Here is a 25421-nt window from a genome sequence, read left to right on the forward strand (position 1 = left end):
TGAACGGGCGTCGGGAGGATGCGGCGGGGCTCGGCGCTCCCGGGGGACGCCGGCGCCTCCTTCCTTCCCTGCTTCCAGGGCCCCCCCCCCGCGGGCCGGGGCGCCGAGCCGCCGGATCTCCGCCGGCGGCAGAGGAAGGCAGGGGAGGACAGGGAAGCGCCGGCGGCGGCGCTCGCGGCGCGCCCCGAAGCGGAGGGCCGGAGCCGGGCGGGAGGTGGCCGGGCTGGGGCCGCCCCCTGCGCGCCGCGAGGGGCGGCTGCTGAAACCCGAGCATGGGCGTTTCCTCGGCCAGGCCGGCAGCGTCCTCCTCTGCCGCCTCCACCCACCCTCCCTCCAGCAGGCAGTCGGTTTTTTTCGTCCCTTTAATTTTTTTTTTTTCTCGCTTCTTGGCCGTTCCCGAGGCTGTTTGCCTTCGGGAGACGAGCGGGGCGGTGGGCAGCGCTAGCAGCCCCCGGCCATGGCTGGCTACCTCTCCCCCGGCGCGTACTTCTATGCCGAGGAGCAGGAGTACCTGCAAGCCTACGAGGATGTGTTGGAGAGATACAAAGGTAGGGCGGCCGGCAGGTGCAGGGCGGGCGGTGCGGGCTGCTCCCCTGGGAGGGAGCGGGTAAAGGGGCCGCGGGGCGCCCGCACCGCGCTCTGCTGCTGTGGGGAGAAAGGCGATGACTGTGGGGAGAAAGGTGCTGATGGGTTTTCTTTTTTATTCGCCATTCCCCACTTTCCCCTATGAAATGAGGGCAGCGTCCCCGTGTCCGTGTAGCTACCCTTAAAGCTTGTGATGATTTTCCACCGTTTTTTCATCTTGTTTTTGTAGCCAGGCAAAGGAGGATCTTAGTGCACGCAGCACCTGACTTTTGTCATTGAAAGCAGGGAAAATACAGGGAAAAAGAGGCACTTAACACGACAAAGATGCACGCAACTAAATTTAGCTCATAAGGCGTGTAAATTACACGGCTTTTTGAAACTAATTGGGATAGAAGATATCATTTGGGAGGTGTGATGAGAGAGTGCTGTTCAGAGCACTGGCCACTACAAAATGTGAAAATGCTTTCTTGAAAGTGTTACGGGTCTGATTTTAATTTAAGTGAAAACATTTGGAGCGAACAGCTCAGATCAGATCCTTGTCCCAGAAATAGTTGTTACGGTGTCACATCACACACTGGCATTTGCTGTGCTGAGTCCTTCAGTGATATTTGGGAAAAAGATTGGTTCCATTTTATATCTCAAGTACTTATTGTGACAAGTTGTGGCTTTTCAGCCCTATGCTTGCATTCAGATGTAAAGGTTTTGGTTAAATGGTTCCCACTGATGGGAAAGGGAGTGGCATGATGTAAGGCAGCTTGATTTGATGATGCTGATAGCGGATTTTCTTTAATCCTGGTTGGTTGTGGCAAAGTCTTGAAAAATAAGAAATGCTCTGGATGGCTGCTGTGAAATGGGAACCTGCCAGCCCGAGCATACTCAGTACCTGTGCCACTTGCATTTCATGTGTCATTAACAGCACTGGCTAATGACTCCTTTGTGTCTGTTGCCCATTGTGTCAATGCAGCTATGGAGCATGTGCACCACTTTGATACTGAAACGCTTTAGTGCATTTTAGATGAGCAACAATTATGGCTTGGAATAGATGATCTTCAAAAGGATGCCTTTACTCTATGCTCAGTTTCCTTTTTTTTTTTTTTTTGTCATCAATTACTTTGTATGTAGCTAAATTAATCTTTGCAAAAATTTAAAGCGGATGGACTTCACTCTGTAAACAAAGAAACAAAAAACCAAATGAAATTACACCGAGGGAACCTATTTTCCTGTCCTGCTTCTAATTTAAAATGCTTCTATTCTGCTTCACATTACCCTATATTTGCAGTTCAGCTAAGGTCTGCTTACAGGTCTGGAAGGGGCTGCAGGCCTAATTTCCCTTATTTCAGAGAGCCTCATGGGCATGAGGGCTGAGATATTTGTTTTTTCAGTGTTGGTGGGCAAATGGATTTTCATTAAAATAAACTCCTAAAACTAATTCACATTTTTAATAAAAAATAAATTCTGGATGTGTTTGAGTCGATGGTGTTGTGGGGGCTGCATGGTGCCCATTGACACGCTGCTCACAGTGATAGCTGAATCCTGAAATTGCTCAGAAGGATCTGATTTCTGCTGCCTTAATTTTTAGTGTCACATTGAGTATACCGGCCTGCCGTGCTTTGCTGTTTGAGGTGTATTTTATTCAGCCATTGGGAGCAAAGGTGAAGATTCGGACTTGTTTTAATTATGATATATTGGAAACCTGGAGAAAGCATTATTTTTCACAATGTGTTTCCAAGCCGCTCGTGATTTCCCATCGGAGTCCCAGTGGTATGACTTCACTGCAGTGATTGTTGTGCTGATGACTTGCTATGGGAGCTGATCTAATCAGAAAAGAATTGCTACAATATATGCTTTGAAGAGGGAGTGCCATTTCTCCAAATTTTTCAGTTCTGTAAACACTGCTTTTATTGTTTTTCTGAACTGAATGCAAAACATGTTGCCTTCAGGGTTTTAAGGTGAGCTTCAATCAACAGCGTTAGTGCTAACGTTTCTTTTTTTAGGAATTTATTTCCTCTTCACGAGAGCAGAATGCTCTTGTATGCTCATTTCGGGCGTTATCAGGGTGCCAAACTATGTGTGCCCCAGCTGTTGAGTGCTGTAACTAGCAGAGTCAGCTGTACAGGATTCACCGCCCGCCTTGGAAGCCCTGGGGTCATGTGATGCCGCATCATTAAGACATCCGGGCCTTTGGGTTTGGGGAAAAAAATCACACCCCTGTTTCAAGGTAGAAAATTCAGATTTTGCTCCTCGTCTTTTTCACTGGCCAGAACAGGCTGTAGGGCTGTAGTGCAAAGTCAATGACTTTGTTGATTTAACAGCGGAAAGCAGGGTATGTGTGTGTCTTCAGAGTCTGCCTGCTGACCACGTCTATGGCTGTGACAGTAAATAATTAGGCAACTGTTTGCAAAAGCTGAGATAGCACAGAGGAGCTGTTTGCTATGTGAGAAAATGTTGTTTTCTGACTCCTCGTCAGTTCTGTTGCTGGTCATCATGGTTTTCTTCTTGATTCGCTTATTTCAATGGCAGTATTTCTAAAGTATTTTAATGGATTGGAAAAAAAAGTCATGTTATCTTAGAGGATTCAGAAATCATATCCAATCAAGCTACTTAAGGGCACAAATTGCTGCTATAAATTTCCATAGGTGCTGCTGACAGAGGCAAAGCCTTTATTGCGATAGGGGCATTGAAGTGTCCAGCATATTTTGCCAGAAATATTTGACACATTTCATATCTTGTTTGTGATTGAACAGGAAGATGAGAAATAATACAAATATAGCTAGGAGTTCAGCTTTATCTAAAGCCGCTTTTGATTCCTCTGGGAGGTTTTAAATGAACTGTAAAAATCAGTCTGTTACTTTGTTTGTCATATCACCATTGCCTGGGAACTAAAAATAATGAAATTATTGTTAGCTGCAACCTTACTGATAAATTGTTCCTCCTGACTTCACAATAAGAAAATGTCCAGTAGCATTTGTATACATTTGAGTTTAAAAATTTTAGATGCCATCTCTACCAGATGGTGGTTGTGTGTTGTTGCATTCCGACGTGATTTGAGCATTAAGCATCTGAGATCAATGTCTTTACGTACAGTGCATTCATTGGATTTACTCTGGCATAGATCTGAAGTAATACATCAAGACTTATATTATGAGTCCTCCCCTTTTCTTTTTTCTTTTCTTTTTTTTTTTTTCCTGTTCCTGTAACAAATATTTAAATTCCAGTTGCAACAGCCCTCTTTTGTGCAAAACTTTGAGCAATTATGTAACAAAGTTTCCTCCCCTTAACATCATTATTGAAACAGAAACGCCTAATGATGACAACAAGGTTGTTCTTTCTGGAAAAGAGCTGTTTCATGGAGTTAACCATGAAAGAGATTACAGTTATTTAACAATGTTCTTAATACCTCATAGACTATAGAAGTTGAAAATATATGAAGTTTTCTGGTCCATGCAGACCTTTTGATGCTGTGAATTTGTGAATACAATTGGCCTGCATTGTTGTTGATGAGAGGAAAGGTGTCACAGAAATGTTTTCTTCATATTGGATGTGTGGCCACTGCTTCTTTAGAATACTGCCAGCTTGCTGCAGGAGGGGCAGGTCTGGGGCTGTGCAGAGCAAAACCCAGGTTGGACTTCAACTTTGTTCTGTTCTGCTTCAGTAATAGCATTCCTCTTTAGGCTAAAGAAATGTCATTCTCTGTTTCCAACTGAAGCAGCTGTTTTCTGAGGAACAAGTCTTGGACAAGAGCTAGTGGGTTATCTGTTGTGTCTGGTTGCCTGAATAGGGGTCAGGGCAATGCCACTTGTTTGTTGCAATGCTCCATTGCGGGTAGATTCGAGCAAAGCAGTCCTCACATTGTTTGGGTATGTTTTTCGAATTAATACCAGAAATGTGAATGCTTATCATCCATCTCCATGAGCGTGACTTCAAAAAGGGATCATTTGCTCAGAGCAGGTGCTGAAAACGAAGACGCTTTGCTGTTTTAGGAATTTGGAATTTCCTGCATTGGTTCAGTGTCAGACTTAGACCCAACTCTGAAATCAGTGATTTTCTGAAACTTCTTATTTAGATTCTGAACTCAGGGGCTTTAATGACAACTTCCAGAAATCTTGTTCTGTACTCTGAGTCAGCGCTTCTGCTTCAGGGCTTTTGGTTCTGCATTTAGAAAGAAATACTCATGATTAATCGACTTGATACTTTTAATTTTTCTTACTTCTTCGGTGTAGCAAAGCCTGGTGGCATATAGCTATCAGTTTTGCAGGCTGTGTAAGGAATTTCCATTGCTGGTGTTATTCTCTCACCTCTCCTCAGGTGCTGTTACCTTCAAGCCCTGGAGCTGATCACTTTGGTATTCAGAGAAATAAGATCGTTCATTTGCTGCTCAGTGCAGGTACATGTAGATTGCCTGGCTGTGCATCACTCAGTCCTTTGTCAGCACCCAGGTTTTCAGCATAGTGACACTGTGGCTTTCCCTGTTTCTTGCATGTTGCCTACAGCAAGTCAGCCTTCCTGGAAATACAAAGTATTTGAGCTGACAAAAAGTGTGTTCAATTAAAGATGGAAAAGTAGTGATATTTGTGTTATGAAGTCAGGCAAAATTAATTGACTCCTTGGGCCACATAAAAAATTTACAACCTGTGCTTCATTTGGTTCAATATTCCTTTAAGTAAAAAGTCCTGCTGCCATTTTGGTTCATACTGTTTGGGAATGGAATTATTTTAAGTGTGCCTCATCCTAAATATGAACCAGATCTTGCTGATTTGAGTAGTGTGAGTGGTTTGCTTGAAATCAGTTGAGGAATTCTTAATTTTGTTGGAATCAAATATTGAGAACCTGAATGCCAGCCAATTCAGTGAGGCTTTGGCTGTGTGAACATCTCAGGATGGTTTCTGAAGTTGAGTTGGATGGTGTACATGATCTGTGGTTCTGTCTCCTTGGCTTTAAAATATACTTGCTTGGATGACTAAGGCAGGTGGGATTTTGTATAAATTCAGATATCTTTGAGACGACAATTGGGGCAGAGATCAAATAAAGGTTTGTTAAATTGCTTTTTTGGTACTTCCCAATTCCCACTGAGTCAGCAACATCATAAGTAGCAATCACAGAAATGTTAATTATGGCTTTTTTACAGCCTAAGCCAGGAGTTGGTGAAGCATGAAAAAATTAAGAGAAAAGTCAATTTCAGACATCACTGTACAAAAAGGCTTGTTGTGACCAGACAGCTTTTTGGGTGAGGGAGTTTTCATTATTTACCATGATCTAGTTTGTTTATCTCTAGCAATCTTTTGTGTGAAAATCAGATCATATATACCTTTTTTTTTCCTCCATGCTATTTAAAGCATGCATAATTCAGAGAATTTATTCCACCATTTTGCTAGAACTACAACATGGACTTAGAATTAAGTACTCAGTAGAATAAAAATGGGTTTATTCACATGCTTAAAGTTAAGCGCAAGTATTTTAAAAGTTCAGGCTTAAAAGAATAAAGATTTGTAAATGTCAAATATGAATGCAGCTTATTGCTGCATGCCTGAAATGTTTCCTGTAAAACATCATTAAAGCTGTTCAATTTAACAAAGCCTTGATTTTTCTATGGTGGGTGAAAATATTCATGTGCTGAATGCTTGCAGTCAGCCCCGCTTTCAAACAGGTGAAACAATAGTCACAAAGACGCCTCAGTCCCCGGGTCTGATCCTGAAGGCATGTTCAGAGCAGATCTTACAAGTTATCTATGTAGGCAGGCTCCAGTGCTTTTCTGGGGGCATGCTGGCCTCAGCCATCCACCTGCACAGGCCTCTTCCCAAGTCTGGGGCCGAGGATTGTTGGGGCATACCCTTGCCAGTAATCCTTTAGGACACTAGAATTTAGTCTTAGCTGCATTAAGTTAGCCTGTTTCCTGATTTAATTTTAGTATGCTTGGGTATGTGATTTTTTTTCTTTTCTTTTTTTTTTTTTTTTTTTTTTGTGGAATATAATCAATCAGCACTTTTTTTTTCTTCTTTTATTTTTATGTGCAGTTATAATGTCAATAGCTGCAAAGAAATCTGATGGAGGACAAAGATTCTAACATGTTGAGGGTTAAATTCTGCGTATTGCAATTACACAATTAGTGTGACTATTTCTGTAAGACAAGGAGGATTAGGCCTCTGATGGGCTTTTCAGTAGCATAGGCCAAAATCTGCTGTTGATTATAGCCACATGGCCCTCCTGAACTCAATTGGTTCTTCAGTATATTTTTATAGTTCAGCTTCATAGCTAATACATGAAATTACAGTATTTAATTAATGTGTTCTGTAATGCATATAAATACAGATCAGCAATCAGGTGGGGTTAATAGTTTAATAGTGTTGGAAAATGAAGTCACTTTGGACTGAGATTCGGGTATCCAGCTCTCTGACAGCTATGACACTTTACACCGCTTGGATCTAAAATTAGTTAGGCTCTTCTATAGTGGGATTAGAGAGAGGCATATATGTTTTAGGTCACAAAATGGCTAAAAGTCTGATTGTTTGTACATCACTTTGTGAAGTGATATTGCAGACAAGATGCTGCTGAGAATGTAAGTGAACTGCAAAGTTCCTGAAAGTCTTTTGCTGGCTACTGAAAAGGGTACCCCTGCCTCCTGTTTGCAGACTTCTGTTCTGCCCGATCTCAGGTTACAGCCACAGCACTCCTCATGTGACAAGGTCTCTTAAGCACAGTAGAAGAAGCAAATGTGCATGGTAATTTGGGTAGACGTTTTACAGCAATGATAATAATAATAGTAATTCATCCTGAGCAGTTCTTGCAGAAGAGGTTCTTTTAAAAGCAGAATGGCACTTGTGATACTGCGGTTTTTGCTTGAACAAAACTTCTGTTAAAATTGGCAGGAGCTGGGAACTTAGCTATCAATGTTTATCAATATTTAATGTTTTAAATTACCTCTCCTTTAGATAAATTTTTAATCTAGAGAAAAAGGATTTACATTTTGTCCTAGAAATTAGGAAATGACTCAAGCATTTGTCTTGAGATGCTGCTGCTGTGCAGTTGTCCATAACTTTCGGGAACAAGATATTTTTTGCTAACATGCTCCTGGTTTCAGTGCAAATGTTTTCAGAAGCACATATAGCAGTTACATTGCTATCCCGAATGCTTTTTAAATTAGACAACATCACTGCTGTTTGTACCTTTGAATTTCTCTCTTAGTGACTATGCATTGTTCAGGTCATTACTTAATGCTTGAAACTGAATCATCATGTTGTGCATTACAGATTAGTTACAAAATTAAAACTCTTTATAAGGATTGTAAATACAATATCTTATCTGGGGGAAAGTTCATCAGAATTTTCAGAAGGGAAATTGGTTTTAGAAACAAAAAAGTACATTTTTGAAAATACAGATTCTTCTTTTGTATTGTAGAGCAAGAGCAAACATTTTTCTCAGGCTCTGTGACTTCTATCCAGTTTTTAGAGAACAATTGCTAAATTTTTTTTGGCAAATAAGTTTTGTTGACTTCCAATTTACAGTAGAGTTGAAGTGGAATTTGGCTCAGCATCTCTTTAAAGGAGAGAAGAACAGATGCAGATGAACTACAGGAAGAAAGCCAAAGTTGATTAGGTCCCTTGATGAAATTACCTTATAATTTTATCATGCTCAACAGGATCCTTTTGTGTTGTCCCATTTCCATTTGTTAAAATAGAGCCCTTGTTAATAGAATTCGTACGCTCCTTGTGAGGCCAGATCTAGTCTACCCCAGGGAATAACAACCCAAATTCTAACTTGCTGCTTCTTTCTGTTGCAAACTGTATTAAACGAAATCAAGTTGATTCATGTAAATATATATAGAATCATAGAATTCTTAGAGTCAGAATAAGTCTAACTTCTCTGCAGTGAAGAAAGAGGGACATCCACAGCTAGATTGGGTTGCCCAGGGCCTGGTCGTGAAAGTCTCCAGGGCTAGGGCTTCAACCACATCATTAGCAACCTGTTTCAGTGCCTCACCACCCTCACCATAAAAGACTTTTTCCTTGTATGTAACCTAAATGTACCCTTTTTGAGCTTGAAACCATTTCCCCTTGTTCTATCACCACAGACCCTGCTGAAGAGTATTTCCCCTTCTTTCCTGTAGTTCCCCACCAGATACTGAAAGGCTGCTATCAGGTCACCTCACAGTCTTCTCTTCTCCAGGCTGAACATTCCATGGATCATAGACTTATGGATGTTCGGGTTCCTCAGGTGGTCTGAACCTGATCTTCACTTACAGCAGGAGGGACGTTGCTTCTCTGATCCCCTCCTACCAAAACAAATGTTAGAGGATTGTGTGGAGAACTGTTATTGGGGAAGACCAAGGCAAAAAAGTTGTTAAGTACCTCAGCCTTCTCCTTGTCTGTCGCTACCAGCTTGCCTGTGTCACTCACTAGGGAGGGTACACCCTCCTGGACTTTCCTTTTCTGGTTGAGGTAACTGTACAAGCCTTTCTAATTCTTTTTGGCATCCCTAGGCAAGTTTAGTTCAAGCTGGGCTTTGGCTTTCCTGACCTCATCCATACACAGCCTAGCAGCTCCCTTATACTCTTCCCATGGTACATGTCCCTGTTTCCACTGCCTGCACCTTTTCTTCTTGCTCTTCAGCTTGTTCAGCCACACCAGTCTCTTGCCTTCCTTTCCTTTCCTTCTGCTACACCTGGGGATTGGGAACTCTTGCACCTTGAAGAAAGCCTCAGAGATCTGCCAACCCTACTCTGCACCCTTGCCCATGAGGATAGTTTCCCAGGGTGTTTTTGTTGACTAACTCCCTGAAAGCTGGAAGTTAGCTTTCCTAAAATTCAGCTTCCTAATTTTACTTTTCACCCATCTCGTATCTCTCTGGAGTACGAACTCAATCATACAGCACAGGCAGCCTCCAGTTCCAATGTCACCAATAAATTCATTCATGTTCTGGTGAGCAACAGATCACGTATTGCATCCCCTCTGGTGGGGCTGTCAATTACTTGACTCAGAAAGTTATCCTCAGTGCATTCCAGGAGCCTCCTGGATTGCCCATAGCTCACTGTGCTACTTTTCCAGCAGATGTCTGGATGGTTGAAGTCCCCCAGCAGGACGAGTGCTTGCAATTGCAACGCTTCCTGTAGCTGGAGGTAGAAGGCCTCATCGACAGACTCTGACTGATCTGGTGGCCTGTAGTAGACACCAACCACAAGGATCCCTTTGCTACCTTGGTCTCTGTCACCCATAGGCTTTTGACTTGCTCATGACTGTTCTTTAGGGACAGCTCTACTTAAATTTTTTATCCATGAAAAAGCAAAAATTAGAGTACATTTCCTTCAGATTTTGTACACTGAACCAATTCAGCAGCCCAGACAGCACTGAGCGGCATCTAATCTTCATCTACATTGTAGTCTAATTTGTAAACATTACATTAGTGTCTGAGAAACAATACATGTTTGTGTCTCTATATATTGACTATGATACTGAAACTTTTTTTTTTCCTAGCGTTGATAATAACATAATACTCAAGAGAATTTAAAGAATTAAGTTTATGCTTTTGACAGCATGTAATTTGCAATTTAATACCAAATGTATGGATTTCATTAAATAACATTAGAAAGCAGGCAATCATCTTTATTTTGTGCATGAAATATATCCTGAAGTTGGTACTACAAGTAGATGTCTGGGTGTAGTGGTTTCAGTGAGCAACACTGTGAATAGTCTGTTGGAGATTTACATGTGCTACTGAAACGCTGATGTTTTATAATTTCTGATGGATGTTAGAATATTTCTTTGTATTTCTCCAACCAGTATGCTTTGTTGAGTTGACCTACCTCTGATCTTTTGTCTTTCACCTTCTTTAGGGCCTTCACCAAAGGTTACATGCACTGGTCTGCTCTGGTAAAAAAAAATGCCTCATGGAACAAAACAAATCAAAACTTCTTTTTAAAAGAACAAAAAACATAGGTAATGTGTACGAATGATACAATATGGCCCCTGTTACCTTTTGCCATTACTCAAGTTATGGTTTAGCTGTGGACTGGGCTCCTTGTGGGCCTGGAGGTACCAGGTGCAGACCAAAGATGGACTTTCTTTCTCAGGGACTTTGTGTGGGATGTGCTTCCACACCCACTGCACTGCTTCACAGAGCAGTGAATCAAACTATTACCTCAGACTTTTTCACCCATTTGTGGTGAAAAAAGAGGAGACCTCAGTTTCTATCTCCTCCTGCCTGCTGCTGGAGCGTGGAGCACCAGGGGAGCACTGGTGCTGGTCCTGGGGAGCAGCAAGGCGTTGGCTGCTACTGCAGATCTGTCCCCTTCCCAAATTGTGGTTGAAGCTGGAGAGAAATCTTTGAGTTTTTCATCAATCTAATGTAAACTGTGTCTGTGTGTGGGACAAGATTTCTGAGGTTACATGCTTATGCAGTAGTTTCTGTTGTGCACTTGAATTTCTAGAGCCTGAATAAAGCTGGCTGGGACTTAAGTCCCAGACTGGCGTCCTACTGCAAGAGCACTTCAAGTGGTGAATTTAATCCCTGTCAGTGAAAGTGCTAAGAGAGAGGAGCATATCCAGATGACAGACATAATTGGGAACGTAATTAACATCACTTCCTTTGAAACTATTGCTGGTGGTTTCAGTACTCTGACCCACACTCGAGTGTATGAGCAATGCTCTTCAGGGTAAGAATTGCTGTTTCTGTGCTTGCACCTCGCAGGGCCAATGAAAACAAGCACTGCTCACCTGCTGTGTGCAACCAGGACAAGTAATCATTCAATACCCTGGAAGCTCTTCTACATCTTAACTGCATTTTAAATGCCCAAGACTTGTTTTCCAACTATTAGCTTAATGAATCAGCTGATAAATAATTGTAAGGTGATTTATTTGCACATTCTTTTTCCTCAGTAAATAAACATTTGCAGTATTTATCACAATCACTTTGACATTTAGTGTTGACAGATGGTTTAGATGCTATGTGAGATAAAGACTTCTTTCTGCAATTTGGTTTTGTCAGGCTAGCAAATAAGAAAAGAGAATCTAATTAACATTTTGGGTCTCCTCTTCATTTTTGTTATGTTTTAGTCAAATGCTTTTAGTCATGATTAAAAATGTCAGCTTCTACATCTTCTCTACGCTTCTAATTTCTTCCATACCATAGTAGTAAGCATGAAATGACTGCACGTGCACTTTAATGCTCCTCCTACTGATGTACCCTGGGAGATGAGGAATCATGATTGCATATGGTACTCTTTGTTGCATTACTATTTTATGTTAAGTGTCTTTGACAAGAGTTTAAGAACTCACTCCACTTCTTTTATTCTTATTTTTTTCCTTTTAGGTAGTTCTAGTATTCCAGGCATAGGATTTTATTTTTCTCTTTGCCTGTAGTAAGCAATTTTCCACTGATGGCCTTGGTAGTTCAGTGATGCTCAGCTTTTTTTAATTTCAAATATTTTTTTACTGTCTGTTGAAATTATATTTCATTTCTAGTCATAGTCTAATAATTTTTCCAGATTTGATAGGTTGTTTATGAGACTTCAAATTCTGGACTTCCTCCTGTCTCAATACGTTTGCATCACTAGAGAATATCCAATTTTTTTTATTTGGTTCCTTCTCCAAACCAAATGCAGAATGCATTGATGATTTCTGGAAAACCACATCATTCTTTTCACATTGGAAGGCAGCCAAGATTCAAGAGTTAGCTATTCTGTAAGTCATTTTTCAGGCTGCGAAAGGATTACATGCTGTTTCTGAGTTGCTCTTAGCCCATTCCTTCATTTAAAAAAAAAGAAATCTTTCCAAAACCTCTGTGTGTGTGTGTGTGTGTGTGTGTGTGTGTGTGTGTGTGTACGAACGCATATATACATACACAGAGAAGGTTAAGTAATTGAGGAGTTTGATTTATCATTCCAGAAATAATGGCAGTTTGGCATTATATTCTGAATATCTTTCCCAGTTGTGGAATTATTTATTTATTTTTAGTTATGTTTTCCTATTACTTCCTAGTGGAACTAATGAGCTAAATCAGTAATTTCTCAAGTTTCTTCAGTTATAATGAAAATAATCTGAGAACAGCAATAAATTACAGGGCTTGTTTTTATGAGCAGTCTTTCTCTCTGATGCCTTAGTTTTTTTTTAAATTTGTAATAAAATGATTGTATCTGGCTATGCAGGCTGCTTAGAGATAGCTGTGTTCTGATGTTTCATATTTTCTTTTTTGAGGTTTCTTCCTCAAGAACACGACAGCTTTCTGTAAAAGGGTGCTGTGTGGAAAGGAAGGTCAAATTGTCTTCTTCAAGATGGAATTACTGCTTAAGTGTTTATTCAGATATTTAGCCATTGTAGTGTCTTGCTTAGTTTCTCTGGAGAGACAAAACAGAGAGGTTTAGATTGGATGTTAGGAAGAATTTTTTCATGGATGAGGTGGACATACATTGGAATTGGCTGCCCAGGGTAGTGCTGGAATTCCCATTCCTGGTCATGGCACTAAGCAAAGCGGTTCAGTGATGGGAATTGGTAGATCAGCTTGATGGTGGACAGGGTGATCTTGAAGGCCTTTTCCATTCTCGGTAATTCCATGATTCTGCCTCACTGGATTTGATTATCCACTAGCATGTGCATTATAACCTTACTTGTTTAAAGTATATGTATATATATATGTTCTCTTTATGATCTTGTTTGTTATTCTGATTTTTCCAACCACATCTTGAGTAGGATTTCTGTTTTGCTAAGGAAATACTTTGACATATTAAGTAGCATGTGCCTATTTACTTGATGGGATTGGACAGTTATATTTCTAGTATACTGATACCAAAGTAGATTATCATCCATGATGCTCGTGTGAAGAAGGACCAACACTGCACTTGACTTACCTTGTATGCTTTATACTACTTTCTACTAAAAAATCTTATTTACTTTTAAAGCAAGTAGTTTAAAGACACTAATATTTGCCTTTTTGAATTTCAGTATCTATTCACTATTTCAGTGTCACTATTGCACCCTGCGAAATCCTAAATGCATTAAGGCTGCTCAGCTATTTGATCATATTTGATCTTTCACAATGTTTATAGAACTTGAACAAGATGAATTCAGGATTGCCTTTCTCATTTTTAAAAACAACAGATCCCTGAACTAGTCCATAGCTTGGCCTGTCTCTGGCTTCCCACAGCCATGCCATGCTGGGCCTACCTGTGGACCCATGTGCTATCCTGGCTTCAGCCTGTTTCCATCTCCAGGGAGATGCTCAGGGCTGTCCCAGTGCCCCCATTTGCCCTGCTCCTAGTGGGACAGTGGGATGGGCTCAGCCCTGACAGTTTTTGTGCACTATGGCAATTCTGTGCAGGCCCATTACAGAATCACAGAATTAGAGAGGTTGGAAGGGGCCTCTGGAGATCATCTCGTCCACCCCCTGCTAAAGCAGGTTTCCTACAGTGGGTGACACAGAAAAGTGTCCAGGCAGATCTTGAATATCCCTGGAGAAGGAGACTCCACAACTTCTCTGGGCAGCCTCTTCCACTTGTTTCTCATTTTTGAATTGATTTTTCACCACTGGTGAATTCCTGTTTTTGCAAACATGTCTCCAGATCTCATGGTAGGCTCATGGCAACTTTCCGTTTTAAGAGCATGGTTCATGCAAGCTTGGCTTTCTGTATGCTGCTGGCTGGCTGTATCTAGTTGTGTTCTACTACTTAATGCCTTCCATTCTGGAGATGATTTTTGCTGTTAGGACAGCATTGTTGATGCAGTTTCTGTGAATGTGAAATTAGTTTATTTATACAGTCTTGGTAAAGCTTGATTCTGATTTTCTGATAAGTGTCTGCACAGCATTATCTGAACTATGGATGTTTTATAGAAGTAAAAGAAAAAATAGGCATCTCTCATATCTTTGCTTTTTTTTTTTTTTTTTGAGCTTTTGATTAGAAAAGAGTATGGAGGTGTTCAGCTGTAAGGCTGATCCATGATTTCAGTGCTTTCTGTGCAGTCTGCAGGGCAGCATAGCTGCAGTGAGAGGCTTTTCCTATTATTTGGTACTATAGGAACAGTTATGAAGTGGTATGTAGTTAACTCTTCAATTTTTCTTGAAGTAGATTACATTAAATGCTTTTTAGTGTTGGATTTTTTTTTATTTTATACTATTTTTTCTTTCAATTTCCAAGTAGACTAAATGGTAACACCAGTAACATAAATAAATAAATCATTTCGGATCTCAGAAAATTGTTTAGGAAATTAGGAAGCAATGGAAGTCTTAGAGGCAGTGTCAAGAACTGAGATAAAGATACTGTCTTTTACATGAAAGCTTGATAGGAAGATCAGTCTAACATGTTCCAGATAATGTCTTTTATTGTTTTTACTGAAAATGAATTGCTTCAGCCACTAGCCTGAGTAACTCAGTGTTGGAGGTGGGAGGTGGGTAGAGCAAGTTCACTGCACCAGTTTAAAGTTACTGGGAAGAAACTAAGTAGCTAGGAAGAGACCTCTCTTAGGGGAGCTAGGAGGATCTTATGCTCCATGAATTCATATAAAATTAGCTGGCAAAATAATTAGTGTTTGGAAAATACATGATATTTTGAAGAAATGCTGTGTGTGTTATGCTAGTTTGATACCCAGCCCTCAGATCACCCACTCTACAGAAAACTCCTTTGTCCAGCACAACAAAGAAATGGTGGCTGACGGATATTAAGCCTCAGTGCAAACTGGATGAAGTGTATCAGTAAGGGCTGATGTAACATGGTGATGCACAAAACAAAGAGCACAATCTTCTGCTAAATCCTGCCAAAATTGAGACGTTCTATTCTGCAGTCCAGATGCCATCATCATTAGCATCAGTGTTTGGCTTAAAAGGCCCGTAGGTATCTGTGTCTTCTCAGAAGGATTGAATTGTCAAGGGTTATGCTCTCAGCTTCTGTCCAAGGTCCACTGTATGCCAAGGTGCAGATTAAAAGCTGCCTGAATGTTTTCTCTGGTTTAGTAATTAGGGAAGTCCAAGCTAAACCTGAATACTGCAATAACATTTTTCTGTACATTTCCATAACAGTGATTTGAGCATTTACCAGAGGATCAGAACAAATTTCAGGCCTCTTTGAACCTGAGTAATTTTGATTATCTGCAACCTGGACTGCCACAAGTTTTGGGGTGTCTGACTACCAATATAATGTTGAGTGTTTTTGGTTTTTTTTGTGTGGGTTTTTTTTTTCCCCTCTTAAAACTGACTTACCATAAGAGCATGCAGGAGTGAGAGGGTGAAAGGAAAGCAAGTTCTAGATTGGCATGTGTAATGGAAATGCTAAGCCTGAAACAGTGACTGAGCACCTGAGGGAAGGCAGGACCAACCCAGGGAGCTCAGTTGCATGCAGTGCTTCCCAGACCTCATTTAAGGGTTGGCAATGGAGGTGAGGATCTCTCTCTGGAGAGATCCCTGTCTACCTGAGTCTTTCCAAAAGTAAGCAGTTTTTTTTGTTTGTTTGTTTCTGCATCCATGGCAGCTGCCGTTTGGGGATGTTCTTATTTGCTGTAGCTGAAGACTGTGCCACTCTGCTGCTATCATTGTACTTTCCATCATATTATAGCATTACAGCATGGAAGAAAGTGTCAGTTCTGCTCTTTGCTTCTAGGTCTATCGTAGCTTTTAGTTTATTGATGTATATTAACATCAAAAATTCAGATAGGATGAAACACCATGCTGGACTCTTATTATATGGCACAAAGAGCTGCTGACAAGGGAATTCTGCTGATATGTTCAATTTTGACCACCCTTATGAAATGTAGAGCTGTGAGCATCAGGAATACCAACGTAGGTTTATGGCACTCAGGTAGGTAGAAATCTTTGTGAGAAGCACTCACAATGTCCTTTGAGAGCAGGGGAATCACAGTGACTTGTGGCAGGAAACCAGTTCCAAAAGAATTGGGCTGCAGCAGGCTGTTGGAGAACTTTTTAGAAAAACAATAGTAAGGATTTGGAAGATAACCATGTTTTCCCTTCTTTGTAATACCTTCTAATCTGTCATCCAGATAAGAGGATGGAAACTCTGAGGAGCTTGTTAGGGAGCAGCAAGTACTGGCTGCTCTGCAGGGACCTGGGAGCCCAGCATGATAATGAACTGGCAGAGGCAGGGATTGATCTGGCCCCACAGTCTCTAAGCACAGTGAACTGGGCAGGCCTGAGGCCAGCAGCCAGGTTCAGTCAACAGCTCAGATTTTCTGGCTTGCTAGGTATGTGTGCAGGGCCCTTACGGAGCTATCAAAGATGACCCGTTTCCAGTAATGCCATTATTGGCTTCTCTTCAGTGCAGGCTGATAAGCAGCTCACTGTTGAATCTGGTTGCATGCACTATGTTGTATTCCTTCCTTGCCCAATATGAAGTCATCTTTTCCTCCATAGTGAGTGCTCATTTCCAGTTTTATACAGGTTGCTCAAAGAAAGGAACCAAGACTGCATTGCAGCTTCTTGTCTGTATAAAGGGAAAAGCTTATGGGATTGATCAAGATTGACAGAAGTGAACAGAAGATGCCTTCTGTGTCCCTCTTTCCCTTGCAGCCACTAATACACTTCATGACCTGGTGTCCCATCCTGATGTGGGAGGTACTCCAACCAGAGCATTGGCATTGGCTGGTTGAATCCTTCAGACAGATACTGCTGCGTGTGGGCCTACTTTAGTTCAAAGGAGGGATTATCTGCTAGAGGAGTTTCTTTGCAGCAAATTGGAGACATAGAACTAAGCTAAGAAATTCTTACTAAGTCTTGCATGGTGTCACATAGGGTAGTTTGAATGTAGACTTTGTTACTGACAGACCTTGAATATTTGCTGTGGTTGTAAATTATAATTCTTTACTTCTTCTTATTTTTAAAATCAAATTTCAGCTTGCCGGCCACGGAAACAGACTTCCTGCTTTCGTCTTTGTTAAGAGACTAAAGCTTCTCTTAGCCATCAAAAAGCCCTTTGCTATGAAGTCAGATTGGAATTCATTGACTTTGAAATCTATGAATCTCCCCTCACCTGTCTCTGAATGTTGCCTTCGTGACCTTATGTTGAATCAAATATCACCAGAGCTATTCTTGGTAGCTGTCATTTCAGCTATTACCATTTCTGTCTATCTGAACTACCCAAGTAATAGCATTTCACCAGGATTGTGCATTTCCCCCATGGTTCATTTCTGAGAAATGTGTTTTTGTCTAAACTCCTTCTGTTTAGAACCGTGTTCAGTGCAGAATGAATAGAAACAGGTTTAATGTTCCCAAGACTTTGATTTCTTTTACAGCCTATTGCCTCATCTATTTACTGTGGCGTCTGGAAGTTAAGAAGGCACAGCTGTGTCTTCACAGATTAATATTTAAGTGGATAACCTAGTTAATCTTGCCAAGACAGCAGTGTCTGGTAACCTTTCCTCCAGCTGAACATCAGGGCTCACTCTAGGAGGGCGGCTTGCCGCATCCTCTGCCTGCTTTAGGAGCAGGTCAGCACTGGAGGTGGTACAGCAGCCTTGTGGTGTAGGTAGCCAAGTAGCACAAGCAGAGGTTGGGGCTTAGCTGCCAAGTCAGATGTTTGGTTCAGGAGGGCCTTCCTTCAACTCCTGCTTGACCAGTGCAACTGAAATAGTTCTTTCATGTTGTCTTGAGAGAAGAGCATTTGCCAGTCACCCTTGCGTGCCATAATTTTGAGGCTCTGAGCTATGAAGAGACCAAGTGATAGCTGTTGCTGTCTCTCTTGATGTACTTGTCTGCAGGCTGTTCAGAAATACCCAGTCTCATAAGCACCACAGCTTTTACACACATACTGTTGGTGTCTGCATGGTTGAAAAATGGGTGAGTTGCTCTGAAGTTGGATAAAACGAGAGCTTCCTGCATGTGAGCTAATGCGTATGAACTGCCTTGTGTGTTTGGTCATGCATAGTGGTGAAATGTGATTAACTTACACTTCTCTCAGTGAGAACTGTGTCTGTAGGCATGGTCTGACATTTGCCTCCGAGTTACAGCAGTGTAGCTGGTATGTCCGCTGGCCCTTTATTGCCTGACATCACAGTATTTCGCCTGCCTTCAAAAGGCACCATTTACTTCTCCAGAATGCAGCAGACAATGTGACTAATATTTGCAAGGATTAGAGGTAAAGCATTGATAACAGTCAATGAGATATCTTGAAACCTGGTTTAAAAACTTGAAGCAAAAGTTACTTGTCCTGTGGTTACCTCGATGTTAGTCAGTGAATGGGATCAGGATTGTTCTGTGATACTTAAGGCTACTGGTGTGGAAGAGCCTGCATCCATACTCTGAAATCCTCTTTCTTGAGGCTGGGCTGCAGGCCCATTCCTGTTTTCTTGGGCCTGCTGAGCAAGGGTACATGCTTGGCCAAAGCTGTATCTGAGGTTTGTCTGGGGGAATGAACAGTCAGCATAGGCTGAAAGCAAGCTAGGGATGACAAATAATTGTGGGAACTGGAGATGTAATTCCAGGGCCCAGTAAAAGTCCAGGCAGGTCTGCTGGAAGAGAGGTAGTCTGAAATCTAAAAAGATTTTTACTAATTCAGTTTTTTAGAATTATTAGACTGTAATTAGAGTAATGATTGAATGTTGGCTTCTACTCATATTAAGGAAGTAATCTAAATTCTGATGTCATATTCTTAGGAGAACTCATGAAGGTAGGATTGGAAAAAAATTACAGTGAAAAGATTTCTTCTGAAAATAAGCGATGGGGAACATCTGAAGTTGATAAAACCCTTATTTAACTTATGACTTTTATTCGTTTGATAAGGTATTCCATCTACTGCTGTTACTTCTATTTGAATAAGAAGCTTCTAATACTTCTCCTGACTTCTTTAAAAGCAGTTTTTTTGTAATTATAAATTCAGTTAGCATTTAAAATGAATGCTGTGTGAGTGCTCTAATGCATTGGGTAAGCGCGCCCAATGCTTAAATAGTCAAGAAAGTTATGTATGAGCATTGAGAATTTGGGTATATGTGGATGAGAAACTGTTGTAAGATCATGAAATGTAAACTCACACCAGAGAGAAGTATTAGCTTTCTTTTTAGGTTTGATGGGAAAGGAGTGTGAACCAAGTATATATGCCAACATATATATAAATTGATATTGCCAGTAATAGAAGTGTTATTTGAACATGCAAATATCTTGAGTACACACTGGAGAAAGCTTAGTGGAGTAGAAAAGAGTCTGATGGGAATGGGAAAGAGGGGAATTAAAAATCTGTAAAAGTGTTGAAAGTTAAGGCCTCACAGATGATGAATATTTGCATAATTGTAATGTAGCAAAAACTTAGGAGAATGTGCAGTTTTTACCTGTAGGTCTGCTGTGGTTTGTCCTCTAAGCATTTTACAGGGTTGGTTATTAAAAAAAAAAAAAAAAAAAAAAAAAAAAAAAAAAAAAAGCAGAAAAAATTTTGTTCTGGATGTATTGATGAAATGTTGTATTCCTCATTTATTTTTCCAAATAAGAGTTTGTGGAAAACATTGTTCCCCTAGGTAAGGCTTAATACTTCTGAAAAGATCAATGATTTGTGTTGAAGAAGATCTTATATCCTTTCTCGTGTAGAGGGAATGAATTTTGTTTTCTCAAAACTGAGGAAAATGGAAAGCCATTTTTTTCTTAAAGTAATTTATCTCTTTAAAACAGAATAACTGTGATTTAAGGCTTCTTCAAGAGTACTTATCTCAAGCACTGCAGTGTCAATAGCATTTGTAGGTTGAAAAAAAAAGACTAAAAAGAAAAATCATTAAAAAAAATATCCATGAGGAAGAGACTAATACTTGGAAATTAATAGTCACTTTTTGCTATGCAGAGAGACAGAATGAGGCAGGAAAATGACTGCCTGCCATCAATGAAGTTTTCCCAGCCTGTTGGAAATCCCGCAATAGCTTATGGATGTATTTTCAGCCATCAGGCTTGATGGAAACCTGATGTTGTGACCTTTCCAGAAGGACATGGGAATGAGTCTTGGATCCCGGGGAATGTTAGAGAGCATGGACACACCTGGCACGTGGCTGCTATTGCTCTCTGCATCTTCACACTTTCTTTTAGTAGCATGCTCTGACTTCTGACTGTGGCTTTCTGATGTGGTTGAGTGCCACGTAAATGGTATTTTCACTGTATGAGAAGATTACATACTGAGAGTTTGGGGTGGGTTTATTTTTAGTGAGAGCTGGAATACATCTATCGATCTGCAGAAACACTGTGACTCAGTGCTTTGTGGCCCATCTGTAGTGGGGAACTGCTGTGCCGGTTTGCTGTGTGCACACAGTGAATCAGGATGGCAGATGAGAACAATTAAGCAAACATCAAACTCATTTCTTTCTATGTAACGAAGTAACAAATTAGGATGGTAAATGCTCAGTTTTATGACTGACCCACTCTTACAGGAACATGATTAGTGTGTGTTATAAATGTTTAGTAACAAGACAGAGCCATGAAAGGACCTGGTAGGAGCCTTCTTATGTTTGGGTTGATTGTTTTTTTGGGGTTTTTTTTGGTACTGTGTAAGTAAATTAGCACATTAGTATGCTCCCTGTGCCATGGTTGTTGGTTTTGTGTATGCTTAGTGTAACTTGGTATGTGAAGTGTATATATTTGGCTGACATTTCTTATTTTAGCTGTGCATAATAGCTATTTCACACATGATTTTCAGCTATTGCATTTAACTTCTTTGGTGCCACTGCTTTGCAGCTTGTACGTTGTGTAATACTTCATCATTTATTTGCCATTCGCCTGTAGGAAATACAGACTTTATTTACATTAACATTGTTCTGGAATCTGATTTTAGATTCTGACCCAGTTATTTGGCTACAAATAATTTGTTCTAGATCAGGTTATACATTGGTCCTCAATCATAACTGTAGAGAAAATTTAAATTGCTTACATTACCTTATGTCATGTTAGCCTAGCTCAAGTGAGAATAACCAAAGTAAATAATAGTATGTGTGACAGAGAGTGAAATAGGATTACTGCTCAGAGATATTGTTTTCACTGCGCTGCGGATATGATGAGTCAGGAGCTAATGAGTTGCACTGGTTTGCACTGTACCCTCTGGAAGTTGAACAGGGAGTATCAGGCCCTTAAAAGCAATGGTTACAATGCTTAGGATGTCAATTAGGTGATTTCAAGGTGAGTTTATTCTGTGGTAGAGATGAGCAGAAAGATGACCAAAAAGTTTATTGTCTATCAGTACATCAAATACATATGTTCAAATGTTGGGCAGCTTTATATTATCTGTTCATATACGGGCTTGTCCATTTATTCAGATCTAGATGCTGCTGGTTGTTTTCTGGCCTGGGGGAAAATTTTATGCCCCTCTTATTCAAGGCAACTAAAAGCCCTAAATTAGATGGAATTGCCAGCACTGTGAGCAATATAAAGATGTAGCAAAATAAGCAGGAAATGAAAATGTAGAGAAGTAGTAGGGAATACACAAATAGCTTTTTCAGTAAAATAGGTTCCATTTGAAATACCAGAAGAGCAGACAAAGATCTGAAAGCTATAATGAATAAACAAGTATGAGCTCAGAATATCATGCTATGCTGGAAAGCTTAAAATTTACCGTAGAGTACTTGTGCTTATGGAGCTGTACTTAGTAGCAGGTGTTGTAGAATAGTAGAACCATTTAAAAACTTACTGGAAACATGGCAGATTAGGAAGGACTGGCCTTAGTACAAGTAATGTGTATCTTAAATTTGTAGAATTGTGATTTTGTTTATTTCTTTTAATAGGCGTTCATTTTCTTGCTCAGTAGTTCTCTGAAAGCTGGAGGAGCATTAAATGCTTGTGTGCACCAAGCAGCAGAGATCACCTCCGAGTTGAAATGCTGAGATCACATGAATAGCTCGTTACCCTGCTCCCAGCAACATGAAACGCTCTCCAAAAGTTCTGTGGGGTTACTACATTTGTAGCAGATAAGATCAAAGGCTGTGCTTACTCTGCAAAAGTCACAATGGCTTCTTTTATACTCCCCTGTACTTTGTGGGTTAAGTTAGCCTTTTGAAGCATGAGAAACATGTTCATTGATCAATTAATCTCTTCCTAAAGTGGAATACTCTGAAAGCATGTGAGCTTCTGTAACCACTGAGCCCTAGAAGACTAATTCAGCCAAGTTTGACTGCTGACATGATAACCCATGATAAAGTGATTTATAGGTACTTCTAGGAGAGCTGTTGTCTTTAGTGGTTCTCAGAAACCCATGAAAATAAAGAATAATCTTTTCTTTGTGACTTATCTCATGTTGGATGCACAACTGCATTGTATGATTGAGAAATCCATTGGTTCACCACATAGTTTGTAGAAAGAACAGAAAGAGTAGCTGAGCATTGTTCTGTAATTCATCAAGATTGCTAGAAGAGAAGGTAAACAACCGTGCAACTGGGAGGCTTTTCATGTGAGAAAGAAATCTGTTAACAACAACAACAAAAACAAAACCACACAATTTCTCAATTAAATGCTTTAAAAATTTGTAGTGGAGAAAGTTCACACTGAGTTCACTTTAGAAACTGGAACAAACATCTAGTCCACCTGTACTGATAGATTAGAATTTCTTTAAGGGCTTATATGTTTTCAATGTGATTGATTGAGAGAGTACTTCCAGAAGGAGGGAGTTTCTGCATAAGTTTATGCTTATATTTTTCTGCTCATCTGGTTCTTGGCTTCTACGGGAGGTGTGAAAGATGCTCTGTCAGTATGCATGTAATCATCAGGTGGTGTAGATACCTCCTACGCTGTGGGTTGAACAGATCCCTGTTGTAATGAGGTATTTAAATTCAGTTATCACTTGCAGACCTTGATAAATGTCATAGTACTGTTGCTGCATGACTTGTAAAGGGAAAAATATAATTCTTACATGAAGAGTTTGCAACTGACCAAGAACTAAAAGATGGGAAGGATGAAATTATGAGTATGTGTATGTATTCCTCTCCAGGGAGGTGTGGTTGAGTCACCATTCCTGGATGTATTTAAAAGCCGTTTGGATGTGCTGCTCAGGGACATGATTTAGCAGAGGGTTGTTAGAGTTAGGGTAGTACGGTTAGGTTCTGGTTGGGCTTGATGATCTTTAAAGTCTTTTCCAACCTGAGCAATTCTATAATTCTATATGGGCTTTTATTGTCCCGATCATTGAAATGATGGTTGTTTAGCGGTACAGATAATGGAGCAAATAATACAGAAGGTTAGTAGAATTTGTGATTTTACGTTGTTCCTCTTCCTTTGGGGAAAGGGAGAAGTTGCTCTCAGGTTTGGAATCAGTGTCTTCCTGAGGAACTGAGCTTGTCTGGGTTGAGAACTGGGTTATGATGGCTATTTAAAAAGGGCTACAAATGTGCAGCCTGCCTATGGATGTGGTTTCATAACGGAAGGGGAGAGAAGAGCTGGTGCTTTCTTCTTTCCTGAGTAGACCACAACAACATGTATTTCTACCTGTAAAAAGTAGATATATTTTTGTTAGATGTTCCAAAGAACTTTATGATTATGTAAATAAATGAAGAATTTTGAATTTCAAGACTTTCATTAACACAGCTTCACTTCCCTTGTCTAGTCACTGAATGTTGGCTGATTTCCTTTAGGTATCACATTGGAAGTCATTCCAGACAAGTGTTTTGAAGATAGCGTGCATAGTTGGTATTTGAACTGAAGATAAAATTGTTGTTTGCCTTTGAAAATTCTTTTTGATGACTTATGGAACTTACTCATACGTGCTTTAAGACTGAAGTGCCTCAAACAGCTCTTGCTCTCTCTGATAACTAATCATTTTAGTTGGTATCTGATAGTAGTAAGATTACTCTACAATATAAACTTCTTCTGTGGTGAAAAAATGAAATCAACCTTTACATATGAATAATTTTGAGTGGAAGTTATGTTAAGTTGTGCTGTTGAGAGGTACATTTTTTTAAGGTCCTTACTAATGAAAAAAATTATGTAAGTGCTAATTCAGACATGGACTTTTAAAAATTCCTATGTGATACTTATTACTGAAGAATTGACATTAAATCATTTAATTGCAGATTAGTTTGTTCATTTTATGTTTTAATGTATTTAAAAGCTGCTTGGATATTTATACCACTACACGCTGTTGGCAGATCACTAGGGAATGCCACTTTAAGCAATATGAGTAGCTGGAATTTAATTCCCTGTTATCTCTGTTGTTGGTGTTTGTGATTAAGACTGTAACTTTTCTAAAACTTCAATGTCCAAAATATTGCATTCTGTTCATAGCTTTGTCTCACATGTGAGTAAGTGGATGGATTTCTTATTCTTGAGCTTGCTGTTTTAAACACTCCCTCCCTCCCTCGCCCCCATTCCACCTCCCTGTTGCTGATGATAGCAAGAGCCACGTAGAATTATGACATGAATGCTGTAAACAGAAGTCACCTTGCTGAGCTGCCAACATTCAGAATGTAGGACCTGAACTCCACACTGCTCCTTGGATGTTCCCCTTTCTGTCTCTTGTCTGTAAAAAGACAGGGAAGGTTGGCCATGTGCTTTTCAGACTGTTTTTTATTTTGGCTGTATTTGAACTTTGGTACTCAGGAGCACATTTTAGGTCCAGCCTCTCAGCTGGGTCATGTCCTCATTTAGTGCTGGAGAGAGCTCTGGGCTTCACTACTCTTTTCCTCTTTTGCTCTCCCTTCAACTTGAATCCAGCTTTCTAAGGAAAGAAACGTGGACATATAGGTAGAAGAAAGGCATAATGTGCTCAGAGCAGATCCTCACTGTCAATGATCCTGCAGCCTATTGCACAACACAGATACAGTGCAGCATAGGTATAGTCTAAAAAGGAGTGGTGTCTCATGATTCTAATGTGTCAAAACCTCATCCACTGAAAATGTATAATAGTGGTAAATAAGATAGTATAACAGAGCCAAATACAAGAGAATTGGCAGAGAAAAGAAAATAGT

General features: G+C 40.2%; 1 protein-coding gene across 23 annotated transcripts in view; it reads left to right on the forward strand.

Annotated features, from left to right (window-relative positions):
* The window catches only part of DST (dystonin), a 297941-nt gene that overhangs the window by 33523 nt on the left and 238997 nt on the right, over window positions 1-25421 (forward strand). For 6 of the 23 annotated variants that reach the window (XM_090136230.1, XM_090136245.1, XM_090136246.1 and 3 more), the window contains exon 1: window positions 314-548. The exons of the other annotated variants lie outside the window; for them this stretch is intronic. In XM_090136230.1, the coding sequence (XP_089992356.1) occupies window positions 458-548 (91 nt within the window). In that variant the 5' untranslated portion in view covers window positions 314-457. Of the gene's footprint in view, window positions 1-313; window positions 549-25421 lie in introns of those variants that run through there. 23 annotated transcript variants of the gene reach the window in all.

Source organism: Phasianus colchicus, chromosome 2, assembly GCF_987193195.1.
Source record: "Phasianus colchicus chromosome 2, bPhaCol1.hap1.1, whole genome shotgun sequence".
NCBI lineage: Eukaryota > Metazoa > Chordata > Aves > Galliformes > Phasianidae > Phasianus > Phasianus colchicus.